Raw genomic sequence first — 27,318 nt, 5'->3', positions numbered from 1 at the left:
ACTCGACTCCAGAGGCTGAGGCAGGAGAATCACTTGAACCTGGGAGGCAGAGGTTCCAGTGAGCTGAGATTGTGCCACTGTACTCCAGCCTGGGCAACAAGAGCAAGACTCTGTCTCAAAAAAAAAAAAAAAAAAAAAAAAGAGAGAGAGAGAGAATAAAGAACCTAGAAATAACTCCATGCGTCTATAGCCAACTGATTTTTGACAAAGATGCCAAGAACACTCACTGGGGAAAGGATGGTCTCTTCAGTAAATGGTGCTAGGAAAACTGGATATCCATATGCAGACTAATGAAATTAGACCTTCACCTCTCACTCTATACAAAAATCAGCTAAAAATGGATCAAAGGTCTAAAGGTAAAACCTGAAACTGTAAAACTACTAGAAGAAAACATAGGGGAAACACTGTAAGACATTTCATGATCTTACAAAAAGATTTTTAATGTAAGATCTCAAGACCATGGGCAACAAAAGCAAAAATAGGTAAATTGGATTATATCAAACTAAAAAACTGCTGCACAGCAAAGGAAACAATCAACAGATTGAAAAGACAATCTACAGAATGAGAGAAAATATTTTCAAAGTATTTGATATGGTTTGGCTGTGTCTCCACCCAAATCTCATCTCGAACTCTAATCCCCATGTGTGGAGGGAGAGGGATCTGGTAGGAGGTGATTGGATCATAAGGGCAGTTTCCCCCATGCTGTTCTTGTGATAGTGAGGGAGTTGTCATGAGATCTGATTGTTTAAAAGGTGCAGTTTCCCCCACATGAGCTCTCTCTCCTGCCACCATGTAAGATGTGCCTTGCTTCCCCTTCGCCTTCTGACATGATTTTACGTTTCCTGAGGCCTCCCCAGCCATGTGGAACTGTGAGTAAATTAAACCTCTTTTGTTTATAAATTACCCAGTCTCAGGTAAAATCTTTATAGCAATGTGAGAATAAACTAATACACTATTCATTTGACAGGGGATTAATATCCAGAATATACAAGAAACTCAAACATCTCAACAGCAAAAACACAAACAATCCAATTTAAAAAATGGGCAAATGATCTGAACAGACAATTCACAAAAGAAGACATATAAATGACCAACAAATATATGAAAAAAATGACTTTTCATTGTTCTCTCAACATCACTAATCATCAGGCAAATGCAAGTGAAAACTATAATGAGGTATCATCTCACACCAGTCAGGATTGCTCCAATAATAAGAAAGTGACAAAAAATAACAAGTGCTGTTGACCATGTGGAGAAAGGGGAACTGTTATACACTGTTGGTGGAAATATAAATTAGTACAGTCACTATGGAGAATGGTATCTCAATTTCTCAAAAGCCTACACATAGAACTCCATTACCTTATGACCCAGAAATCCCACTACTAGGCATTTATCCAAAGGAAAGGAAATCAGCATATCAACATATGTACCCCCATGTTTATTGCAGCACTATTCACAATAGCCAAGATACAGACTCAACTTAGGTGTCTAATAACAGAGGAATGGAGAAAGAAAATATGATATATATACACAATAAAATCCTATTCAACCATAAAAAGGAATAAAATCCTGTTGTTCATGGCACCATGGCTGAAACTGGAGGACTTTATGTTCTGTGAAATAGCCAGGAACAGAAAATTAAACAACACATATTCTCACTCATATCTGGAAAAATGTCGATCTCATGGAAGTAAAAAGTAGAACAGCAGGTACCGGGAGCTGGGAAGCATAGTGGGAAGGGGAAGATTGGGAGAGATTTTTTTTTTTTTTTTGAGATAGAGTCTCGCTCTGTTGCTTAGGCTGGAGTGGAATGGGGCGATCTCGGCTCACTGCAACTTCTACCTCCCAGGTTCAAGCGATTCTCCTGCCTCAGCCTCTCGAGTAGCTGGGACTACAGGCATACGCCACCATGCCTGGCTAATTTTTGTATTTTTTGTAGAGACGGGTGTGTCACCATGCTGGTCAGGCTGGTCTCGAACTCCTGACCTTGTAATCCGCCTGCCTCAGCCTTCCAACGTGCTGGGATTACAGGTGTGAGCCACCGCGCCCAGTGGGAGAGGTTTGTTAAAGGATACAATGTCATAGCTGGACAGGAGGAATAAGTTCTAGTGTTCTATAGCACTGTAGGATGAGCATATGTAAGAATAATATATTATATAATTTCAAATAGCTAGAAGGAAGATATTGAACGTTCCTAACACAAAGAAATGATAAATGTTTGAGATGATGGGTATGCTAATTACCTTGATCTGATCACTATACATTATACATATTGAAACATCACTATGTATCATATAAATATGTAAAATTACTACTTGTCAATTTGAAAACTTTTTTTTTTTTGAGAGGGAGTTTCACTCTTCTTGCCCAGGCTGGAGTGAAGTGGCACAATCTCGGCTCACTGCAGCCTCTGCCCCCCGAGTTAAAGTGATTCTCCTGCCTCAACCTTCTGAGCAGCTGGGATTATAGGTGCCCGCCACCACACCTGGCTAACTTTTGCATTTTTAGTAGAGATGGGTTTTCACCATGTTGGCCAGGCTGGTCCCGAACTCCTGATCTCAGGTGGTCCACCTTCCTCGGCCTCCCAGAGTGTTAGGATTACAGGCATGAGCCACCACGCCTGGCCTAAAAACATTCAAAACCTATGCCACAGATCTGATTTTTCTGCTTAAACAGAAAAGAATAAGAGGAGTTGCTTGATGTGCCATCTGAAATAAAGATGCAAGAAAATCCAGATTAATTTTGGGATCTTTGTAACAATCCCCAAATCCTTGAAGCTTCTATCTGTTTGCCATTTTCCTGGCCTAATTTTGTCTTTCTTGGCGAATAATTGTATGATCATTAAAATGAAATGTGTCAGCTCGGGCTCCTCTGAATTTCTCTCTGAGTGTTTTACCCAGATCTTCACAGTTAGATTGTCAGCTGGTCCCATCCATTAGTTTCCCCCTCACTCCTGAGCTCTTTCTCAAACATGCACACTCAGCTTAACTTAACCTAAACTGTTTTAGGTTTGACAAGCCAAATCTGTGTAGGTTTGTATCACCTCCCCCATCAAGTTGAGCTGGTTAATGGAATGAGAGTAACAAACCTATGCTTCCTTTTGGCCTTCAGATCAAACCTAGCAGTGAACATCACATTTACATGAAATGTTTCTGCCCTCACACTGAATGACTGATAGCAAATAATACAGAATTAATTACAATGATGCATAAAATAGACATAATTAATATATTTAAATAGATTAGTGTAGATATTGACATCATTTATTTCTGAATTTTGATAGCTGTGTTGTGTTTATGTAGAAGAACTTATCTTTCTAGAAAATGTATATGACAGCATTGGGGGTGATTGGGCACCAGTAAGCAACTTACTCTCAAATGTTTCAGGGAAAACAAAAGTTATTTTTACTGTACTTTCAGCTTTTCTCCTACTTTAAGATTGTTTCAAAATAAAAAAGAAGATTAAGGTATGTGGAAGTGAGAGGTGTAAGTGTAAACATCCAAATAGTAGTTCTAAAAGAAAAAGATTTAGCAGGTTAAAAAATATTTAATGAAACAATGCATTAAAGTTGCCCCAAATTAAAGAACTATTAAAGAGCTCAGACTGGAAATGATCATAAAAGAATAGAGTAAGAAAACTAGCATATCTAACCACATTATAAAATGTATGAACATCAAATACAAATAAATTTTAAAATATCCTATAGAGAAAGAATAGATCATCCAAAGAAGAAAAATAATCAGACTGAGATTACACTTTCAAATAGTGACAATAGGACAATAAATCAATAGAGTAGCATTTTCAAGATGTTTAAGGTAAAAACTTTTCGAGTGAAAATTTATATCCTGAACTTTTAAAATATGAGGGCACAATAAAATTTTTCTAAGACATACAAAGCATCAGAATGCTTACCACACAAAGACCCTTTTTGAAAGCCTGCTTGAAGGATGTGCTCCACTAGGAAAATAAATCTAGAATGATTGTACAAAAGTATATGGGCAAAATGAGTGAATACGCTGGAGTTCCCAAGGCTATCCCTAGGTTCAGTGCTTTGCTAGGAGGACTCACAGGACTCAGCATATAGTTTTTCTTGCAGCTATGATTTATTACAGTGAAAGGCTACAAAGCAAAGTCAACAAAGGGAAAAGGTGCAAGGGGCAAAGTCCAGAGGAAATCAGGTGCATGCTTCCAAGTGTCTTCTCCCATTGACCAGTGGAGTCACATAGGGCATGCTGAATTCCCCCATCCATCAGTTGTGATGACGTGTGTGAAGTGTTGTCTACCAGGGGAGCTCATGAGAGACAAACACAGTGTCCAGGGTTTCTATTGGGGGCTGGTCATATAGCAGCTTCTGCCTAGCATATACCAAAATTCCAGACTCCCAAAGTAAAAGCAGATATCTACCATAAACCGTGTTTTTTGTACAAATGGTTGAGGCACAGAGAGCCATACTTGTTTGTTCTGAGAACAATGGGAACTTTCTCAAAATTCAGGCTTATGGATGCCAACCAAGAGCCAACCTTGTAAGCAGGATTTGTAAAGATAGCAACTGCAGGCCTGCCATGTCAGCAGTTTTGCACAGTGAGACGTCAATTCATAAAGTTTGGTGTTGTCTAAAAATTTAGGGATTAAGAACAAAGTGGAAGGAAGAGATAGAAAGAATAAGAGAATAAAACACCAATATCCATTATAATCATGAACTAAAAACTGTCTAGAAAATATCAACAAGGTCAGAAGGTAAACTAAAGGGAACAGTTAGCATACTGAAAGAGCTGTCTTATTTAAGGAAAATTTACAAATTTTGGAAATCTTTAAGACTACATGGAAAAGTAATGTGGGCTTAAATAAAAAATCCTCTGAGGAATCAGAATACAATAATGGCTTTTAAAATAGTAGAAGATATTTCATCCATCCAATAGATGTCTGAAGAGAGAAATAAAAACAAATATTTAAAAAGCATGATGAATAAAAAATATGAAATAAGATGCCAGAGATAGGCCCTAACATAAGATTATTTTCTATAAGAATATTTATTAAAGGTAAATGGGTTAGAGACATTTATTAAAAGACAGAGACTCTCAGATTAAAATTTTTAAATGATTTAACAATGTGTGGTTTCCCAAAAGTAAAGAAGTAATTTAAAATAAAGGAATAAAAAAGGATGCTCCACCAAATATGAATTAAAAAGAAAGATGATATAACAATTTAAATATCATACAATATAATTAACGTTCAACATAGAGGACACTACACAATTTAGACAAGAATATTTTATATTGGTAAAGAAAAAACAGATCAAGAAACCTTAACATATGTGTACACACACACACATGCACACAAAACGGCCTCAATAAATAAAAATAAATTATCTATACAAAGTTGTAGACTGAGCAGATTGTTTTGTTTGAGACAGAGTATCACTCTGTCACCCAGGCTGGAGTGCAGTGGTGCTATCTTGGCTCACTGCAACCTCTGTCTCCTGGGTTCAAGTGATTCTCATGCCTCAGCCTCCCGAATAGCTGGGATTACAGGTGTACACCACCGCACCCAGCTAATTTTTGTAATTTTAGTGGAGACGGGGTTTCTCCATGTTGGCCAGCCTGGTCTCAAACTCCTTGCCTCAAGCAATCCACCCACCTCGGCCTCCAAAAGTACTGGTGTAAGCCACCGCACCTGGCCCAATTGAGCAGGTTTGAGTGCTTAGTTACAATGACCTAGATTTCAAAGAAAGTCTCAAAAATTCCAAATGATTAATGCCATACAATATTTTCTTTTGAAAATGTGGGAAAATAGAAAATCAATACCAAAAGCAAATCCTATATGTCTGAAAAATAAATAATGCTACTTAATAATCCATGGCTCTCATACTTAAAAATACAAAGTCTTTAAACTGGATGATCATAACTATACTTACATGCCTGCCTTCTTTCCTCTTTTGTGCTGTTTTTCTTTTCTTTTCTTTTTTTTTTTTTTTTTGAGACAGAAGCTCTGTGGCCCAGGCTGGAGTGCAATGGTGCGATCTTGACTCACCGCAACCTCCACCTCCTGGGTTCGAGTAATTCTCCTTCCTCAGCCTCCCGAGTAGCTGGGATTATAGGCGCCTACCACCACACCAGGCTAATTTTCTGTATTTTTAGTAGAGACGAGGTTTCACCATGTTGGTCAGGCTGTTTTCGAACTCCTGACCTCAGGTAATCCAACCGCCTCAGCCTCCCAAAGTGCTGGGATTACAAGCATGAGCCACCACACCCAGCTGTGCTATTTTTCATGTATATTACATGTTTATGTTTTAAGCCTAACAATACAATTGAATGATTATTATCATTGTTTTAAACAATTGTCACTCCAATCTGTTAAAAAATATTAATATCAGATTTTATATTTACCTACATAATTACTTTTATCTGTTCTCTTTGTTTCTTAATATAGATCTCATTACTACCTGATGTCTTTTCTTTTTAGCTTTAGGATTTTCTCTAGTATTTCTTGAAAGGCAGACCTGCTAGCAACAAATTCTCTCAGTCTTTGTTTTTCTGGGAATGTCTTTATTTTACTTTCATCAGGAAAGGATAGTTTTGCTGGATATATAATTATTGGATACAGTATTTCAGATATTGCACTGGGAAATTCTCAACTAAAATAGAAGGGTGTACAGATTGTCCTAAATTCTGCATAGCTTGATCCAGAATCATGAGTGGCAGGAGTCCTTGGCACTCCTCAGCTACTCATTAGTGACCGTGCTCCTCAGACAGACCATCAAGGATCTACAGCGTCTGGGCCACACAGAGCAAAAGACTATGATTGTCATGCATGGAACATCATTTTCCTGCCATATAAATAAATGTCTTAGAAATCCATAATTCAATCACTCTAGGTTTGGCACCATTTTCAGTCCCTGTCAAAATTTCCTTCAGTTTGTTCCCATACCTTTTTACCTTGGTTCCAAAGCTCTTTGCCTCCTGCCCACTTGACTGTTCTGTTTTCTAATGAGCTAGTGATCTCCAAATCATATGTATTTTGTGCCCAATATAATGCCCTTCCCTGACATTTGGTGAGCAAATCCCTCTGCACCTCAAGCAACAAGCTCATGGCAAGAACTTGGTGCTGGATTTGGTCACGTCACTTCCTTCATTTGCTAGGTGGTCATCTACTTTTTCTAAAATTCTTCTTATTCAGTCTCTTTTTAGCTACATAAAAGTCAGAGGGCATTTGCTGGGAGATCATGGTATGATTTTATTGGTAAGAGAAAATCAATACTGAGAAAGATGGAAGGACAGACAAGATGTCAAAGGTCAATGTAGACTGTTTCCAACTTCCTACGTATAAATGGACTGAGAAGTATTTGCGAAAGACCTTGGGAACATGTACTTTGGGTCTTCTGGGGGTGGCCTGAGCCGCAATCCAGGTACACAATGTTCTTCCCAGCTTATCAGAAGATCCCACCTGCACCTAAGAAAATTGAGTACGTCTGGATGGGTGAATATCAAAGGAAAGAATCTGTGATACAGCCAACATGTAGTTTCTGGGTAGAAATTAAAAATCGGTCACAACCAAAATCACCATTAAGTTCCTGGCCTTTGAACATTGTTTTTCTGCTCTTCTGCCCCCAGTTTGAGCCCCACTTCAAACAACTTCATAATAAGAGGCCAGACAAAAGAGCTGTCAGTCAGTTACTACAGACACTCAACTCAGACACCTTCAGAGGTAGGTGAGGATAAAGGTCTTGATACATGATACATGAGCTTCTATTTGTGGCTTGCTTGGAATAATTCCTAGCCAGATGGTGTTACTATTCCTGTGAGGTAGGGATTATTGTCGCTTTTGTTCAAATAAGAAAATTGAGAGGGGGTGACATGAGCTGTCTGAGGTTCCATAGGTAAAAGGGACAGAAACAAAACAAGATTTCAGCATTCCTGACACTAAATCTAGCACACTCTCCTCTTTAACATTATCTGGAAAGCCCAGGATTCCACATTCTGTGTCTTTCTGATCCTGGGGGTCTTTGAATTGTCCTGCAGTTTGTCTTAGGATGACCAAAGAATTCACAGCACTCTGTATATGAGAAGTTGAGAAGTACCCAGCCTGGGCATAATGATGTTTCTCTTGTCTGGGATCATTTAGTACACTTGGGGGTGTGCAAAAAGGGGACTAGGCATCCTCAGATTCCTGAATACCTTTAAGGGGCAAGGGGCAAGTAAGAAATTAAGAAAACTAGAGTAAGAATGAGGCCGTGTGAATGAACAGATTTCAAAGCTCTGGAAAACTTGGGTCTGGGGTGGTATTTTGGAATACAAAGAAACAGCCTCATGGAACCCAATGCTTTGGATTTATGGTGTTCCTGTCACTGTATATCAGTATTCCTCCTTCTTTATGCAAAGGGCTGGTACCAGGAATCCAGAGGCCTACTGAAATCCATGCCCACTTTCACCCAGTTACCTCATCCCTCACATCCCCGGCTGTAAGCAGATAACAGAGTATCTCCATGGTTCACCAGTCTTGCCATGTGCTGGTATATTCACATAATCAGAAGAACACTCTGAGGTTCTCAAGGACTCAGGCTCAAGGGATGTGTATCTTACCATTTCTAGCTAGCAAGAGCAGGAGGCTAGGGAGAGAAAGGAAAGGGGAAGTAGAAGCCCTGAAATTGCAGAAGATCAGATATTTGGGGTGGGCAGGGGGAGGGGTGGTTCTACTCTTACATGCTTATTCCTGCTCTTCAAGCTTCTCCATTAAGAACCTGTGTCTCTACCAGCTTACCTAAGCATGACTCAATGAAGTTGCCAAGTTAAGTTGTTGCTCTTGCCTCTGCTCAAATCTCTTAAAAACGATTGCCTAAAAGTCAATACATCTAATGACATGTGCCTAAAACTTGTATTTTTCAGCTTCCAAATTTCACAGAAGCTAAGAGGAGAATACATTTTCAAAGCCTCCTTTGAAAAATTCGGCATGTTTAAAATTTTTCTAGTATTATCCCTGCTTTTGAGCAGAGTCATTTTGGTGGATTCATCTAGAGCAGCATTGTTCAGTAGAACTTTCTGTGATGATGGAAGTGCTCCGTCCCTGAGAAACAAGGAATATTAAATAGGACACACAAGAAATCAAAGGTTGATGTAAACTGTTCCCATTGTCCCATGTATGAATGGATTGAGATGCATCAGAGAAAGACTTTGGGGACAATAGCCAGTAACTAAATGTGGCCAGTGAATACTTGAAATGACTGGAAACTGAATTTTGATTTAATTTAATGAGTTTAAATAGTCATATGTGGCCAGTGGCTACCACACTGAACAGCACAGAGAAATCTCTTTTGCTTCACTGAAAACTTCTGAACAAATATAAAGACTTTCAGGCAGAGGGAAAATCACTGCCTTGTTACATGCAATTCATGTCAGAATTTTATCCTTTTCTTTGACTCTTGTTTCCCTTCCTATTTGGTTCTACAAAGGTAGAGCAACAGATAGAGAATGAGGGGGGTAGATGGGAGAAGGCTGGGAAGTTTCAGTTGTAATTAGGCTCCTCTTCCACTCTTCTATTATTTATAGTTCAAATTTTTCTCTTTTCTAATTATAGTGGCTTAAACACTTGAAAATAATGTTAAAAAGTAGGCCTAATAGTGCATATCTTTTTTTCCTATTTCTAATTTTAATGGGAGTACTTTCGGTTTTATAATGTGGAATGCTGGCTTTTGGATTGCAATAGTTACATTGTTACAGTGTTAAGAAAATGTCTATCTATTCCATTTTATTAAGATTTTTCTGCTGTTCCCATACTCCAGTTCCCCTTACCCCTCAGCTGTCACTCAGCTGCAGGCTATTTTATTTTCTTCCGTTTCCTTATTTTTCTCCTTACCACTGATTACCATCTATGCATTTCCTTATCTTGTTTAACTAGAATGCCAGCTGTATGAATGGGGGAATTTTTGTCTGTTTTGTTCACCACTATATTCTAATACCTAGAACTTGGAATATAGTTAGGCACTTAATAAGTACTTACTGAGTGAATGAACTTCCCCGTTCTCCCTCCACACACAGAGGCATAGATTCTAAGCAGATTAAAAGGTTAAGTGTAAAAAAAAGTAAAAAGAAAACAATTGTAATTGAAAATAGTTTTCGAATATCTAGAGGAGGATATTCTGAGCTTAATGCTAACAGTTAACATTTATGAAGTGTATACTATATTCCAGGTCCTATGCTTAGTGTTTCATACATATTCTTTAATCTTCCCAGTGACCCTATGAGATGAGTATTGATATTTTTTCTATACTATGGATGGGGAAAACCAGGCTCTGGGGATTATGTGACTGGCCCAGGCTCCACGGCTAGAAGTTGGTGGGGTTGGGATTCTAGTTCAAGCCTATCTGACTCCGGAGCCCATGTTCTTTCCTCTGTAAAATATCTATCAGCAAATAGTGTGGTGATGAAAATGACTTTTGTATAGCCTAGAGTAGAACAAGGGGTGGAGGGACATGCATTTGATATCCAGTAGGTGGAAATGTAACCTAACCCTTAGTGAGAAAAATGTGGCGGCAAGTATCCAAAGTCTGGGAAATACAATGTCTTTTGCCTAGAAATCTTTCTTCATTAACTCATGCTATAAAAATAACAATATATGTACCAAAGCTTTAACTATAAGGAGGTTCATCAGAACATTTTTATAAGAAGAAATTGACACTATTCAGGTCTTGATGCTATGAGGAAACGATAATAATTATGGCTGAATTCTTGTCACGACTTATATGTTGTGAGCATATTTTTGCCTCCCTGTATATTTTATTCAGAATTGTTAGTTTATTTCCTTGCTTCTTCAGGAAAATTTAGGTAGGTCTCCGCAAATTTTATGTGATTCTCCAGTCATGAAACATCTTCTCAATATAATAAGTTAAATGTCCAGGTCCATGAAATTAGTCACAACTCCATAAATTGTTCAGAACTATGGATTCCTCCCTCCTTCAGAAGTTCCAGTTATGGAACAGGATGTGGTGAATCTCTTTCCCCCGCCGCCCGCCCCCTGCTCTGGTTCTTTGTAATTCTATTCCTTTCCTCCACCCACTCCGGACTAAAGCAAGTTTCTGTCTCCTAGGGATAGAGGGAGGACGAACCAATAAGAGGAGTAGGAAAGTTCTTGTATAATAGATATTATCATGAGCTGGTTCTGTGCTTCTGGTCTTGACTCTTTCATGGGAGATTTCAAGGGTTCATTGGAGACATCAAATGTCGTCTGGCTATTTACAGTTCAGATACTTCGTAAATTAGAGCCCTCTTCTCTGCTACTACAGGCCACTTTGGCCAGATTTAAAGTCACCCTTTAAAGTCTTCAGTCATGATTCAAACACAAGTCTACTGTGTTCCCACAGACTTCTGGGATCACATAGCAAGCTCAATGAGTAGTATCATAAAACCTTTTCTTTCAACTTGGAATTAGAAGGCAGCATTCTGGGTTTCATGAGCAAAGCTTTTTACCAATAAAATCTTTGAAATCTCTACAATTCCTCCAACTTTGGACCATCTTAGTGCATTAAAGTTTTGAGTCCCCTAACAGTTCTCAGCCATCATCTTTTCTCAAGTCCTGTTATCTGTCTGTAATTCCTTCTTAAATTGCTTTAGTGCCTTTTGTCTTAGGATCTTCACTAAAACTTCTTTATATCATCATGTTCCATATGCTTTAAAATAAAATATCAGGACACTGATGTGTCCAATTTCATAAAAATAATGACAACAATATAAAAGTATAGACATATATTGATTATCTCTAGATGGTGGAATTACTAATGCTTATTTATTTCCTCTTTGTATTTTTTGTTTTACAAATTGTATAATCTGAAGATTTATTGTTTTTAATCAGAAAGGAGCAATTCATTTTAAAAAGAAGTAATTTTGCAAAGGAAGGGGTATGTAATATGAGATGAGAAGAAACCTGGGGAAGTCACTGGCTAGCCTGGGAATTAGTTGGTATGCTACTGGGTACTGGAAAGGGAAAGAATAACATGATAGTCATAAGCACTTTCCCCCTGTTGCTTATCCTATTCTCCTCAATCCATTTTCTACCTCTAGCAGCACTGGGAAAAGACTTGTCTTCTGCCAGAACGTAACCCAAACACACACAGAGACCACCATGAAGCCCTGGATTCCTCCACTCATCATGTTCATCTCTGGAGTTGTGATGCTTCTGCCTGTGTTGGGAAGCCTCTGGACCAGAGATCCCCGTGGGTGGTGTGAAAAGGGAGGGGGTGCTCTGCCCAGTTCTGGGATGTCTATCGTAGCTAATTCAGGGTCTGCATTTCAAGAATCAGCCTTTAAAGGATCTCTCCTTAAGTAGAGATATTCAAGCAAGATTAGGTTAGATATTCCCAATGCCTTTAAGTTTTCTCTCTCAGCTCTGAAAGCAGCACTAGGTATGTGAAAAGGGAACATATCTTTTGTCTATATTACATCAGTTAGCAGGAAATAATATTTTCCAATGTCAGACCAGTAGAGGAAAAACCAACACAGCTTCCCTCCAAGCCCATATTTTCAGAACCTTTGTGCCTCAGTTGGGTGAGCCTCTGATGAATGACAAAAGGGTAATATTTAACACGTTAATTTAGTTGGAGGGGAAGAGTCTTTTAGAACATGAAAAATGGAAAAGACAAATAAAGGATCCTTAGTGGGTCAAAGTTTGGGTTCATACGATAAGAAAATGTGGACAACAAAGGCACTGAGCAGGAGGGTTGTGGGCCAGGAAAAAAAATGAAATTTATGGAGAGACTGATGGCTTAGGTGGCATCATCAGGGAAACAATAGAAGGGGAGAAAAATGGCCGGGCGCAGTGGCTCAGACCTGTAATCCCAGCACTTTGGGAGGCCGAGGTGGGCAGATCACAAGGTCAGGGGTTCGAGACTGCCCAGCCAACATGGTGAAACCCTGTCTCTATTAAGATAGAAAAAATTAGCCAGGCATGATGGCATGCTCCTGTAATCCCAGCTACTTGGGAGGCTGAGGCAGGAGAATCGCTTGATCCTGGGAAGTGGAGGTTGCAGTGAGCCGAGATTGTGCCATTGCACCCCAGCCTGGGCAACAGGGCAAGACTCTGTCTCAAAAAAATAAAAAAAAGAAAAAAAAGAAGGGGAGAAAAACAAGTTTCTATTCTTCCTTGGTTCAGTTTCCCATTCTGCAAATTGGCTATGGAAATTGGGGTTAGAGCATATTGCAGGCCCTGAAATCTAAGGTTACATGAGAATAAATTTGGTGGTTGGTGTCATGTATGGTCAGGGTGTCCCAGGCCCTATCTTTAGGGTCTGAAATACTGTAGGGACATGTAGATGGAGGAACACAGGCCATGCAAGGATGGTGTTGTGACAAGACACTGGTTATATACTTTGAGGAAGGGATTTTCTTGGTAGGCAGAGAAATACTTTGTGACTTGGAGCTCAAGTTTCAGAAGGGATTGCTAAGCTTAAAAAGGGTTTCTTGTCTGAGTTGTGAATAGATGGACCCTGCTAACTTCTTCCATCTCAGTTCTAGACCTGATACAACAAACTGAGCAGTGCTGGGTACAGCCTCCATATAAGTACTGTGAGAAAAGGTGTACTAAAATAAGGACCTGTATACGTCCAAATCATACATGCTGCTGGACCTACTGTGGAAACATCTGCTTAGACAATGAGTGAGTTGCTTGGGGTGGGAAGGCTAGGGCCTTGGCATGCTTCATCACTGCTCCTTACCCACTATTCCAAAGACTGCAGCCACCCAAATCCTGATTAAAGAAACAGGCAGCAAAAGACAATGTCCTCCTTTCTCCAAACCTAGGCTGCTCCTCACTGCAAAATAAACCAAGACACCGACATGAGGTCCTCTACTTTTTTCTTCACTCTTATTCACTTCCCTTTGCTTCCCTCAAAACATCATCCATCAGTTCATACATCCCTCCTTTATCCAAAGTTCCAATTATTGACTACTTAGTTGGGCCTCTCCACGGGCTCTCTACTCTCAGCCAGGCCCAAGAAGACCTAGTATTTATCTGTCTGTTCAGTTGGCAAACTTCTTGGGGGAAATTGCTTAAAAGTGGATAACTTCTGATTTAACAGAAAAATTGCTGTCCTTTTTATCTGGGGCCCAGGGTGCTATTAATTTTAGAAATGGATTTCTCCCAGGATTCCTGACTTTTGATTAACTTTTCTCTTCTAGAGAGCCCCTTAAATCAATGCTAGACCCCTAGATTCTATTGGTTGATCACTACTGTGGGCTGAAGGATGAACATCTGGTCTAAGAAGAGTGCTGCCTAATTCCTTCTTGGGACACCCACTGGTTCTAGCTAGTAACCTTTCTGCTATTTCCTTGACCCCTTTACCCTGAAGCTTTTGTCAAATAAATTGCTACAGCAACCTCAGGGCTCTGCGTATTTTTAAAAAAAATTCCTCCCTATGACTTAATTTCTCTCATTGTAATCCTCAGCAGTCCCAACAGTTGTTCCTATTCAATCATGAGCAGAGGTGCCCAGTTCTGCCTTCCCAGTTAGACCCATGAATGAACCAGTTTGGTTAATTGCTGGAGCAAATATTCAAGCAGATTTATACAAATCTCATGGGGTTAATACAGTTAACCCATGAGAGGTTATTCTCATTCACAATGCATTTCACTGAGGGTGGTCAGTGGGCAGTTATCCCTGCCATGATTCAAGGAATGTAGCTCCTTAAATCTGTAGCTCTGTCATCTCCCAGGGGCTTCTCTACTGGTTCCTCTATATCCAACTAGCAGTAGGGAAAGAAAGGCATCATGGGGGCTCATACAGAAGCTTTTAAAGGGCTAGGCCTAGAAGCAAAGTTTATTGTTTTAATCTATATTCCATTGACCATAATATAGTCACATGGTCCCACATATTTGCAAAGGAGATTGGGAATCTAGCTGTTTTCTCAAGAAGAACAGAAAATGGGATTTGGCAAGTACTTGGCAATCTGTGACCTGTCTACTCATGCAAAGCCAGACTCCTCAACACAGACCCAAGACCTTGGCCTCCATATCACCCTGTCCAATGAAACAAGTATCACTCCAGTAAGAAGATAATGTATGCTGTCATTAGAGAAAGCATTTATGCCTTCCAGGTTGGTACCATGAGCTTCCAGAATGGACTCTGCCTTCTGTCATACCTAATCCCCTCTTATTCCTGCCAGGTCAGTTCTGTTTGCCTGGAAATTTTACCTGAGTAATATTACTCATATCCTGTGATTTCAGGTAATGCAAGGAAGACTTTCTTGCCCATATTGTTTCCCCAGATTATGTGAAATTTTTCACCATTTTGCATTAGTCTCTTGATCATTTTTAAAATGTAACTTCCCCTGAATGAGGAGATCACAGTGCTCTCACTATACTTCCAGTCATGTGTTTCTCCCTGGGGCAGAGGACCAAATATGCTTACCTAGACAGATGGGTCAGAATGTCACATCTGTCAACTTTGTAGCCCAAGGAAAGGCTATACAGCTTTAGAGAATATGATGCAGCAATGACTAAGGCCAGGCAAGGGACTAGGGCCTAATAGATTGTTAGTTAGGACCTTAGAGCTCTGTGGAATGAAAAGGGACAATAGTTCAGGATCTAAGGGCTCAGGTGAACATCTTTCACAAGTGGAGCTTTGTCCTGATATTGAGAAAGAGATTGGACTTAGAGCTCTTTAGAGTAAAGAAGTTTATTCCTTCCTGACAAAAAGTAGAGACAAACAAAAGGTTAGGGAATCCCCAAATGAAGGGCTAGGAAAAGAACCAGTTATCCTCTTGGATAACCTACTTAGACCTTATGTCTCTTTCATACATTCATCTGCCAAGCCTGGGTCATGAGGGGAGGAAGGGAGAGAAGTTGCTTGACCAACATTAGCAAAAGAGTAATTGTCACAGATAAGTGGAAGGAGATCAAAGGGATCAGTAAAATGCAGCCATACGAAGAGCACAACTACATAGACATATACACAATGGCTGTGGATTATATACACTGAGAGCCAACTAAGCTTTCAGCCATGCCACTGAAGAACATATGAAGCCCAGATTGCTTTTCCTTGTCAGGGTGGCTAATGTTAATAAATGTCAGATAGAATTTTTGGGGAAAGAATATCAGAATCCTTGTTATTAAAACTGAAGTGGTTATAAATCCTGAAACTGTCACCTGTGACTATAACCCATTGCTTCTGTCTAGTGGCATAAAGTAGATATGCCAATGAGTCATTATAGAAGACACCTCTTAGTAACCTACCCAAATTCCCTTTACTGGTGTGTGCACTCATCTCAGAGCTCCTGCAAGTGTTGTGGTTAATAACGTACATCGGGAACCTTCTCCAGAGAATAGTCTTTGGTTGATGGGAGTTATCTCAGCCAGAAATGCCTGCCTCTGGGGGCATTGTATGCCTAATACAGAGAAACAGAAACTGGCACCCTGTCCAATATTCTGACTTTTTTCAGGGCTGCCTAAGGGACTGGTTTTTGTCTCACCTGGCTGAAAGGACCGATGGAAGAATCAGCAAATTCAAAGAACACATCATGACTTGTTCTTTAGCTAGTCAAAGGTGAATACATAAAAAAAGAATGAAAAAGAGTGAAGAAAGACTAAGGGCTTTATGGGGCACAATCAAATAGACCAATATATGTATTATGGGAATACCAGAATAAGGAGAGAGAGATAAAAGAGTATAAAGCTTACTTTAAAAAACGATGTCTGAGGCCGGGCACAGTGGCAATGTCTGAGGCTGGGCATGGTGTCTCACGCCTGTAACCCAAGCACTTTGGGAGGACAAGGTGGGTGGATCACAAGGTCAAGAGATCGAGACCATCCTCACCAACATGGTGACACCCTATCTCTACTAAAAATACAAAAATTAGCTGGGTGTGGTGGTACGTACCTGCAGTCCCAGCTACCTGGGAGGCTGAGGCAGGAGAATCACTTGAACCCAGGAGGTGGAGGTTGCAGTGAGCCAAGATCATGACACTGCACTCCAGCCTGGTGACAGAGTGAAATTCTGCCTCAAAATAACAACAACAACAACGACAACAACAACAACAACAATAATAATGTCTGAAAACTTCCCAGATGTTCATAAGTCAACATCTGAATTTATGAAGCTCAAAAGTTCCCAAATATGATCAATCCAAAGAAGGCTACAATGAAATACATTTAATCAAATTGTTAAAAGCATGGGTTAAGGAAGGAATTCTGAAAGCAGCAAGAGAAAAGCAACTCATCACGTATAAGGGAACCCCCATACAATTAACAGCGGATTTCTCAGCAGATAACTTGCAAGCCAGGAGGGAGTGAGATGACATAATCAAAGTAGTGTGAGAAAAAACTTGCCAACTAAGATTACTATACCTAGCAAAATTATCTTTTAAAAATAAACTACTGATAAAACATTTCCTAGACAAAAACTGAGGGAGTTTGTCACCACTAGCCTGCCTTATAAGAAATCTTTAGGGGGTTCTTCAAATTGAAATGAAAGGTTGGGCACAGTGGCTCACACCTATAATCCCAGCACTTTGGGAGGCTGAGGTGGGAGGATTATTCTAGGTCAGGAGTTTGAGACCAGCCTGGCTAACATGGTGAAACCTCATCTGTACTAAAAAAAAAAATACAAAAATTAGCTGGGTATGATGGTGTGTGCCTGTAATCTCAGCTACTCTGGAGGCTGAGGCAGGAGAATTGCTTGAACCCAGGAAGCGGAGTTTGCAGTAAGCTGAGATCGCACCACTGCACTCCAGCCTGGGCAACAGAGCAAGACTATGTCTCAGAAAACAAACAAACAAACAAACAAACAAACAAACAAATGAACAAAACCAAATTAAATGGAAAAGCACTGAATAGCAATGCAAAAGCATAAGGAAGCATAAACCTCACTGAGAAAGGTAAATGTATAAATACAGAATAATGTAAAACTGTAAAAGTGATGCATGAATTTCTTTGAACCTTAATATGAAAGTAAAAGATAAAAACTTGTTAATAAACACACAATATAAAAAGAAGCAAACTCTGACTACAGGTACTCAAAGTGGGTGGTTATGAGAGGAGTCAAAGTAAAGTTTTTGTTTGCAGTTGAAGTTACCAACTTAAAATAGGTGGTTATAACTACAATGATGAAAGGGTCAATTCAATAGGAATAAACAATTGTTAGGTCATGTGCACTCAACATTAGCTTAAATATGAATATGTAAATATATAAAGCAGATATTGACAGATTTCAAAGGAGAAATTGATAGCAATCCTGTAATAGGAGACTTCAATGCCCACTTTCAATAATGGATAGGATTTCCAGGCAGATAATCAATAAAGAAAGAGCTAACTGGAGCAACACTGTTTACCAGATGGACCTAACAGACATATACAGAACATTCCACCCAACAGCAGCAGAATACATATTCTTCTCAAGAGCATACAGATTTTTCTCCAAGACTGATTACGTGTTAGATTAGAAAACAAATTTTGACAAATTTAAGATTTAAATTATGCCAAGTGTCTTTTCAGACCACAGTAGAATGAAACTAGAAACCAACAGCAGAAACAAAACTAGAAAACATTTAAAGCTGTGAAAATTAAATAACATTCTCTTGAACAACCATTGCTTCAAGGAGGAATAATAAATACAATTAGAAAATACCTTAAGACAAATGAAAAGGAAAACACAGCATACCAAAACTTATGGAATGCAGCAAAAGCAGTACCAAGAGGGAAATTCATAGTAATAAACATCTACATTTTAAAAAGTACAAAGAGCTCGAATCAATAACCTAACTTTATACCTCAAGGAACTAGAAAAAGAAGAAAAATTAAGCCCACAGTTAGCAAAAATGATAAAATCAGAACAGACATAAACAAAATAGAGAATAGAAAAATAGTAAACATAAAGTCAATAAAACTAAGAATTGGATTTTTGAAAAGATAAACAAAATGGATAAATCCTTGTCCAGACTGAAAAAGAAAAAAGTAGAGAACATTCAAATAGGTGAGAAATGAAAGAGGAGACATTACAACTGGTGCCACAGAAATTTTTATTTAAATTGGCTAACCTAGAAGAAATGAATACATTCCTAGAAATATACAATCTCTCAACAAACAAAAAAAATTCTCAACAAAGAAAAACTCAGGACCAGATGGCTTTACTGAATAATCTTACCAAACATTTCAAGAATAATGAATATGAATCCTTCTCAATTTCTTCCAAAAAAATGGAATCAGAGAAAACTTCCAAATTCATTATATGAGGCCAGCATTACCCTGATACCAATACCAGACAAAGATACTACAAGAAAAGAAGACTACAATCCATATCCCTGGTGAGTACTGATATAAAAGTCCTTACCAAAATACTAGTAAACCGATTTTAACAGCACATTAAAAGGATTATATGCCACGATCAAGTGGGATTTATCACTGGGTTGCAAAGAGAGTTCAATACACACAAGTCAATAAATGTAATACACCGTATTAATAGAATAAAGAAAAAAATCATGTGACTATCATAATAGACATAGGAAAAGTATTTGACAAAATTAAATAACCTTTCCATGATAAAAACATTCAACAATATATTAATAAGAATAGAAAGAAATTTCCTCAACATAATAAATTTCATACATGAAAAGCCATAACTAATATCATATGCCACAGTGAAAAACTGAAAGGTTTTTTTTCTAAGATCAGGGATAAGGCAAGGATGTCCAAACTCAGCACTTTTATTCTACATAGTACTGGAAGTCTTATCCAGAGTAATTAGACAAACAAAAGAAATAGAATGCATCTGAATTGGAAAAGAAGAAGAAGTAAAATTATCTCTGCAGATGACATGGTCTTATATGTAGAAAACTGTATATAAAAAGACTCCATCAGAAAACTATTAGACTAGTAAATTCAGTAAAGTTGCAGGATAGAACAAAATCAACACTCAAAAGTCAGTTGCATTTATATAGTAACAATGAACAATCCAAATACATCTGTTTTAAATCGCATTTACAATAGTTTGGAATAAACTTAATCAATGACTTGTACACTGAAAACTACAAAACATTGCTGAAGGAAATTAAGACAAAAACAATCGGAAAGATATCTTGTGTTCAAGGATTGGTAGACTTAATATTGTTAAAAATATTTACACTACCCAAAATAATATATGAACTTAATACAAACCCTATCAAAATCCAAATGGCATTTATTGTAGAAATACAAAAAGATTCTAAAGTTCATATGAAGTCTTAAAAGACTCCAAATAGCCAAAACAATCTTGAGAAAGAAGAATAAAGCTAGAGGCATCACACTTCTTGATTTCAAAACATGTTTCCAAAGTTATAGTAAATCAAAACAGTATAACACTGACATAAAAACAGACATGTAGACTGATAGAACAAAATACAGAGTCCAGAAATAAGCCCTCATATACAAGGTCTAATGATCTTTAATAAGAGTTTCAAAACTACACATTGGGGAAAGGGTAGTTTATTCAATAAATGTTGTTAGTATGGACCCTTATCTTATACCATACACAAAAATGAACCCAAAACGAAGTTAATTTTTTATAAACATCTATAAAACTCCCAGAAGAAAACAATTAAAAAGCATGACATTGAAAAGGGAAATGATTTTTTAGATATGATACCAAAACACAGGCAACAAAAGCAGAAATAGAGAAATAGGGTGACGTCAAACTAAAAAACTTATGAAATTGGAGAAAATATTTGCAAGGCAGATATTGGATAAGAGATTAATATCTAGAATATACTTTAAAACTCCTTTAACTCAATAACTGCCCCCTCAATAATAAATAATCAAATTTTTAAAATGAGCAAAGGGTTAAACAGACATTTCTCCAAAGAAGATATACAAATGGCCAACATTTATTTGGAAAAATGCTTAAAATTATTAATCATCAGGAAAGTGCTAATCATAACCACCATGAGATATCACCTCATATATTAGGACTACCACTATTTAACACACACACACACACACACACACATACACACACACCTCCCATAAAACATAAAAAAAACAGAAGATAACAAGTTGGTAAGGACATGGGGAAACGGGAACCCCGTGCACTGCTGGTGGGAATGAAAATGGTGTAGTGGCTCTGGAAAACAGCATGGATATTCCAAACAAAATTAAACGTAGAACTACCATGTGGTTTAGCAGTCCTACTTCTTGATATATATCGATGAGAATTGAAAACAGGATCTTGAAGAGATATTTGCATGCCCATGCTCATTTAAGCATTATGCAGAAACACTAAGATGTGGAAGCAAGCTAAATGTCCATTGATGGATGAATGGATTTAAAAAAATGTGGTAAACACACACCCATGTACATATACACTAGACTATTATTCAGCTTTCACCAAGATAGAAATAACAGCTCCATCAGCTGACACAACAAGAATGAACCCGGAGGACATCGTGCTAAGTAAAATAAACCAGATGCAGAAAGACAAATGCTGCATGATCTCACTTATTGGTGGAATCTAATACAGTCAAACCCGTAGACATAGAGAGTAAAGTGGTGATAACCAAGAGCTAGAGGGAGGAAGAAGTGGGGAGATGTTGTCAAAGGGATACAAAGTTTTAGTTGTGCATAATCAATATTTTTTTTGAGATCTAATGAATAGCAATGTGACTATAATTAACAATACTTTATTGTATAGTTGAAATTTGGTAAGATAATGTATCTTAAGCATTCTCACCAAAAAAAAAAAAAAAAAAAGAAAAAAACCAAGAAAGGAAAAAAGGGGAGAAAGAAAATGGTAACTATTTGAGGTGATAGAAAAATTATCTTGATTGTGCTGATTATTCCACAGTGTGTATGCATATTAAATCATCAAATTGTGTACCTTAAATATATATATTTAAAATATATACATTTAAATAGATACATTTTAAAAAGTCAAATGTGCCTCAATACATTTAAAAAATATATGTGAGGCAGAAACTGATGGAACTGCAAGGAGAAATAGATGAATCCATTACTGTAGTTGGAGACTTCAACATCCCTCTCTTATGAATGAGATCCAGCAGGCAGAAAATTAGTAAGGACATGGTTGAACTCAACAGCATCATAAATCAGTCGGATATACAGGTATACCTCGTTTATTGCACCTTGTTTTATTATGCTTCACAGATATTGCATTTTTACAAATTGAAGGTTTGTGGCAACATGCATTGAACAAGTCTACCTGTGCCATTTTGCCAATAGCATGTACTCACTTCATGTTTCTGTGTCACATTTTGGTAATTCTCACAACAGTTCAAACATATCCATGGTAGTTTTAATAATCTTCCTACAGGGTGAATTCATTTGCAGGACATTGCACATAAACCTAGGACACAGGTACAATCAGTGTATAAATAATGTCTCATGTCAGAGATGTTTATAATTGTCATTGTTTTGGTCATTTGAGCACTAGCATCCTGCCCTTCTCAGAGCCCAGAAAGTGTAAGACATATTAAAAGTCGCACTTGGGACAGCCTTGGACTCTGAGAGTGGAAATACACTTGTCTTTTCTTCAATTATAGCAAATGAGGTGCATCTCATAACCGCTTATGCTAGTGAGAAACAAACATGGTAAACCCATTCTTTTCTCTTGTTACCAGAGGAGGAGACCCTAGAGAGAGGTTCTGAACCTGGTTAGGAACAGTGTAGGGATGAAACATGAGTATAGGCCTGATACTGACGGTAAAAATATCATTAGGAAACCAGATGGGAGATTCCATAATTCCAACTGCTTGCTTAACCTTTGTGAATAAGTTAGCATAGGATGGGAGCAAGACGGTGGAAAGAGGAGCTTGTCTGTAAATCTGAAAACATATTGCCCACTCCTCTTTGCAGAAGAACACAGAGTGTTTCCCAAGGAAATTGTGAAACAGCGTGAACTGAGCTCCACTCCCAGGAATATACCAGGGGAACAGCTGGTATGATGGGCTGGATTTGGCTAAATACGGAAACTTTAGTGTAGCTGAGTATAGTATACAAGTATACAAGTTGAGGGTGTTTAGAAAGGCCAGGTTCAAGGGGAGAAAGAGAAAGAGAGAGAAACACACACAGAGAGAGAGAGAGAGAGAGAGGGAGAGAAACTGAGACTGCTTTTACCAGAAGGAAAGCAAAGAGAGAGGCTTGGTGAAAGAAGAGAGAGAGGTATAGCAGTCAAAGAACAGTGGAATATTTAGGAGAGATAAAGAGATGATTTTTAAGGGAATGTTACCATATGATAGTGATGTAACCTCCTCCTCATGTTTTCATTTTACCATCAGTAAAATTCCCAATATTTATAGAATTGGATTTATGTTTCTTTGTGAGTACAGTGATGTTTAACGGCGGGCCCATAAAAGATATTGATTGTTCAGTACCACTGGGGAATGTCTAGTTGTATGTAGGTCACACACACATACACACGCAGACACACACACAGATACACGGACACACACACACAGGCACACACACACATGCACACACACACACACCCCCATGCAGATGTACCTACATGGAGCATATACATTAAAATGGTAACATGATAGTTTCAGGGTCATTAAATTGTTGGTAATTTTCTATTTGCTTCTTATTGTTTTTCAGTTTTTGAAAAATTTTCTACAATAAATATGGATTGCTTTTGTAATCATAAAAAGAAAATAATGAGGAGTATATGGAGGAATGAGTAGAAAGCTCAGTCTAGTAGACACAAAAACCCACAATTCTAAGCTTTCTTCACATGTACCTGCAAACTGTTGCCCCTTGGCCAATGCTTGGGTTCAGGGATATGCAAGTCAATGACAAGGTCCATTTTTAGGAAGCTATATCTTAGGAAAAGCCCGCACAGGTCTGAAGATGGGCTTAGAGCTATTTGGAAAAGGTGTTCTTGGGTACTTGCTACTCATAGTAATCTAGAAGTGGCAGTACAGTCTCCAGGTGAGCATCTCCTCTTGGTTCCATAAGCTTTTTGCTCTATGGGGAAAAGACAGAGCTAGAGGAGGGTCCCCTCAAAGAGAGGGCCTTCTTGTTTTGGTCTATGTGTGGCACAGCCTTCTCCATTTTCCTCCCTTCTTCCTCAAAATTCCAAAAGGCACCCATCACTAAGAGATGCATACATACTTAATATCATAAACCTCTAACTTCTATGATCCCTGGTTTGCTGTGATTCATACTAGATGACCCAAGTCCTGAGACCACATGGGTGGTAAGGATAGGACTGAAGAGGGGAGAGAAGCTGGTACCTTCAATCTGCCTGGTGCTGAACTCACTGCTTTGATGAGTATTGCACCCTTTTCAAGCTTCATCCAAAGACTTCCTTACAGGCTACCTTCCAGACCTGTAAGAATTAACTGAGAAAGTTCCAGGAACTTTTGCTTACATTTCCCCCAAAAAACAAAAGAAAACGTCTGGTCATCTGGAGTTGGGAAGCCTTTGGCGTGGTGGGCACTGCCACTCAACTGATGTGTCAAGAGTTTAAGAACCACGAGCGGGCAGATCACTTGAGGTCAGGAGTTCAAGACCAGCCTGGCCAACATGGTGAAATGCCATCTCTACTAAAAATACAAAAATTAGCCAGGCATGGTGGTGCACGCCTGTAATCCCAGCTACTTGGGAGGCTGAGACAGGAGAATTGCTTGAGCCCGGGAGGTGGAGGTTGCAGTGAGTCAAGATAGAGTCATTGCACTCCAACCTGGGTGACAGAGCAAGACTCTATCTAAAAAAAAAAAAAAAAAAAAAAGACTTTGAGAACCAGTTGTATGTAACTTTGATCAATTCCAAGGGAGAAAAAATTTTTTACTTATTTCCTAATGCATTCACTTTGTGCTGAAGAAAAGGGAGAAGAAGGTGGAGTGAAATCTGGATACTTATGAGCTATGATACTAGCAATAGTGGAACGGTCAAGAGGTTGGAAAGAAGGTTAAAGAAGGACTCTAGAAAGACTACTGGAGTGAGTGATTGACAGCGGGGAGAGAATAAGAGTCAGGGAGAGATAAGATATGGGCGAGAGTCTAGAGGAACTCTCAGGTTCTTTTGGGATCTGGAGTTCTATGAGTATGGATTTCACTGGATGACTTCATTAGAGTTTGGGGTGATAAAAATAGATTTCATTTTGGCCAAGAGGAAATAGGGAAGCTCCAGAGGCCAGCACGCTGTGGAGCCTGTGGGAGGCTGCAGGAGCAGATCGGGCAAAGGGAATGAGTTTAAGCAAACACAGGACTTGGAGAGTACAAAGAGGATGCTTTCTGAAGAAGCAGTTAAATCCATGGAGTCTGGAGTCTAGAAGGGTTGTTAAGTTTGAAAAGGGTAGATTCTCAGGGTTCCTAAGCCTGTTGTACATACCTACCTGCCCTGACACAATCCCAATAGGTGGATTATTATTCAGGCACTTCCAAATGGATTCATATATGGATTTCTACATTGACCAGAGAGAGATATGCCTGGACCGACAAACAAATGGCCAAGGTTACCTGACCTTCTGATCCATCAGTGGGAGATGGGAAAGGAAGAGAGGGAGACAGAGGGTTACCTCCTTGCCTCACCTGGACCCATTTCCATGGGAGAGAATTTCCCAGCCTTGACTTCCAATCAAGCAGACCTAGGAATTCTACTTCTACTACTCCATCTCCAGTACCCTTAGCTTCCCTCATTAAAGCCATGTACCTGACTCTTCTTTCTGTCCAAGAGCTCTGACTTCTTCACTGGCTTCCCATCCCTGCCACTCATCACATAGCCACTTTTTCTCAACCAGGTCCCCACAGACCTCTCTCTTCTAAACGTACCCAATATCTGTAGAAAGCAACCACCCGTATATGGGCATATCCCCATAACTGATCCATGGGTGCCCTCAACTTGCTTCTCCATTTATCCTTTCCTTCTTTTTTCCTTTCTTAAGACTCTTCCTCTGTTTCCTCTGTTGTCTTTATTTCCTTCATGGAAGGATAGCCTTCAAAGTAGCAGTACACAAAGGTATTATTACCTATTCCTCAGTTTGAGAAGGATTAGATTTGTCCTTTTTGCCTAGTTGATTTCATTTCCACCAGTGGTCATTTACTCTTTCAGGATCCACATAACCTGTAATAGGCTCATTTTAAAATTTAATAACTTCCAGTAAGTAATCAACAGGAGGTTATAAAATTGCTACTGTGTGCCAGGGTTGATACCTCTCTATAGGAAAAGGGACTAGGTATTCATGCACAGAGGGATAAGGTAGCTACATGCCTTTCAGCATTATAAGCTAAGTTTTGTAATATAGATAAGTCGAGTCCAGAGCAGAGCATGATAACAAAGCATAAGGGGACTCACAGTCAGTACCTCTGAGTTAAGGGGAGGGGGTAGAGAGGAAGTTGATGGCGAGAAGTTCAGAGTAGGGTCCCTGGGGCATGCTAGACGTAAACATGGCCTTGAGAAATAGGAAAGGATTGGGGCCTGATGCGGTGGCTCACATCTGTAATCCCAGCACCGTGGGAGGCTGAGACGGGCAGACCACCTGAGGCCAGGAGTTCGAGACCAGCCTGACCAACATGGCGAAACCTCATCTTTACTAAAATATAAAAAGTAGCCAGGCGTGGTGGTGCATGCCTGTAATCCCAGCTACTTGGGAGGCTGAGTCAGGGGAATCACTTGAACCTGGGAGGCGGAGGTTGCAGTGAGACGAGATTGCAACACTGCATTCCAGCCTGGGTAACAGAACGAGACTCCATCTCAAAAAAAAAAAAAAAAAAAAAAAAAAAAAAAAAAAAAAGAAGAAGGAATTGGGACGCTTTTGAGTGTATATATATTTTTATTCTGGAGAAAATAGACTCAGCCCAGGCTCTCTCTGGACACTGACAGAGAGGGAAGAAGAGAAGGAATGAAATCCTGTTTTTCTACTTTGATATCATGTACCTTCCCTGGCCCCCAGTTCTGACATCAGCACTGGGCTGTGAACTTGGTGTTCAACTCGGAATCCCTGTACTTTCTTTTTTCCTTTTGCTTCGTCTTATAATGGATATAAAGTGTCTGGATTCTTTTCTGGAGTCTGTAATTTCCCCATAGGTTCTTGCTCTGTCTCAAGTCAGAGGGTCTCTTCTATTTTCACATAGTGCCCTGAAGAATCTTTTAAAATCTAGGAGCCCTCCATCTGCAGTTCTGTGGATTTTATCAAGAGCATTCCCCAGAGGGGCAAAAATCTGTTTTGACTTCTGTGGGAACACAGGAGTTTTTTTGTAATGGACAGATGAAGGTGAGGTGGGGTGTATCCCATGGGTATAGTAGGGGCAAGTAATAGATTTATTAGTTACAACTAACAACTAATAGTTGTTCCAAGTAACAGCCACTATTAATAGTTGTTCAAAGAAACATTAATCTAGGCTGGTGTGTTTCA

At 39.0% G+C, this 27,318-nt stretch overlaps 1 protein-coding gene across 1 annotated transcript; it reads left to right on the top strand.

Moving 5' to 3' along the window:
• The first annotated feature begins 8,692 nt into the window (after nucleotides 1-8,692).
• Nucleotides 8,693-16,755, top strand: WFDC9 (WAP four-disulfide core domain 9). The gene is made up of 2 exons (XM_021921006.2): nucleotides 8,693-12,202; nucleotides 13,494-16,755. Exons 1-2 carry the CDS (start codon nucleotides 12,112-12,114, stop codon nucleotides 13,643-13,645), a joined length of 243 nt encoding a protein of 80 aa, XP_021776698.1. The 5' UTR covers nucleotides 8,693-12,111; the 3' UTR covers nucleotides 13,646-16,755.
• The last annotated feature ends 10,563 nt before the right edge of the window (nucleotides 16,756-27,318 follow it).

This window comes from Papio anubis, chromosome 16 (genome assembly GCF_008728515.1).
Source record: "Papio anubis isolate 15944 chromosome 16, Panubis1.0, whole genome shotgun sequence".
NCBI classification, from domain to species: Eukaryota; Metazoa; Chordata; class Mammalia; order Primates; family Cercopithecidae; genus Papio; species Papio anubis.
This window is presented reverse-complemented; position numbering and strand designations above follow the sequence as displayed.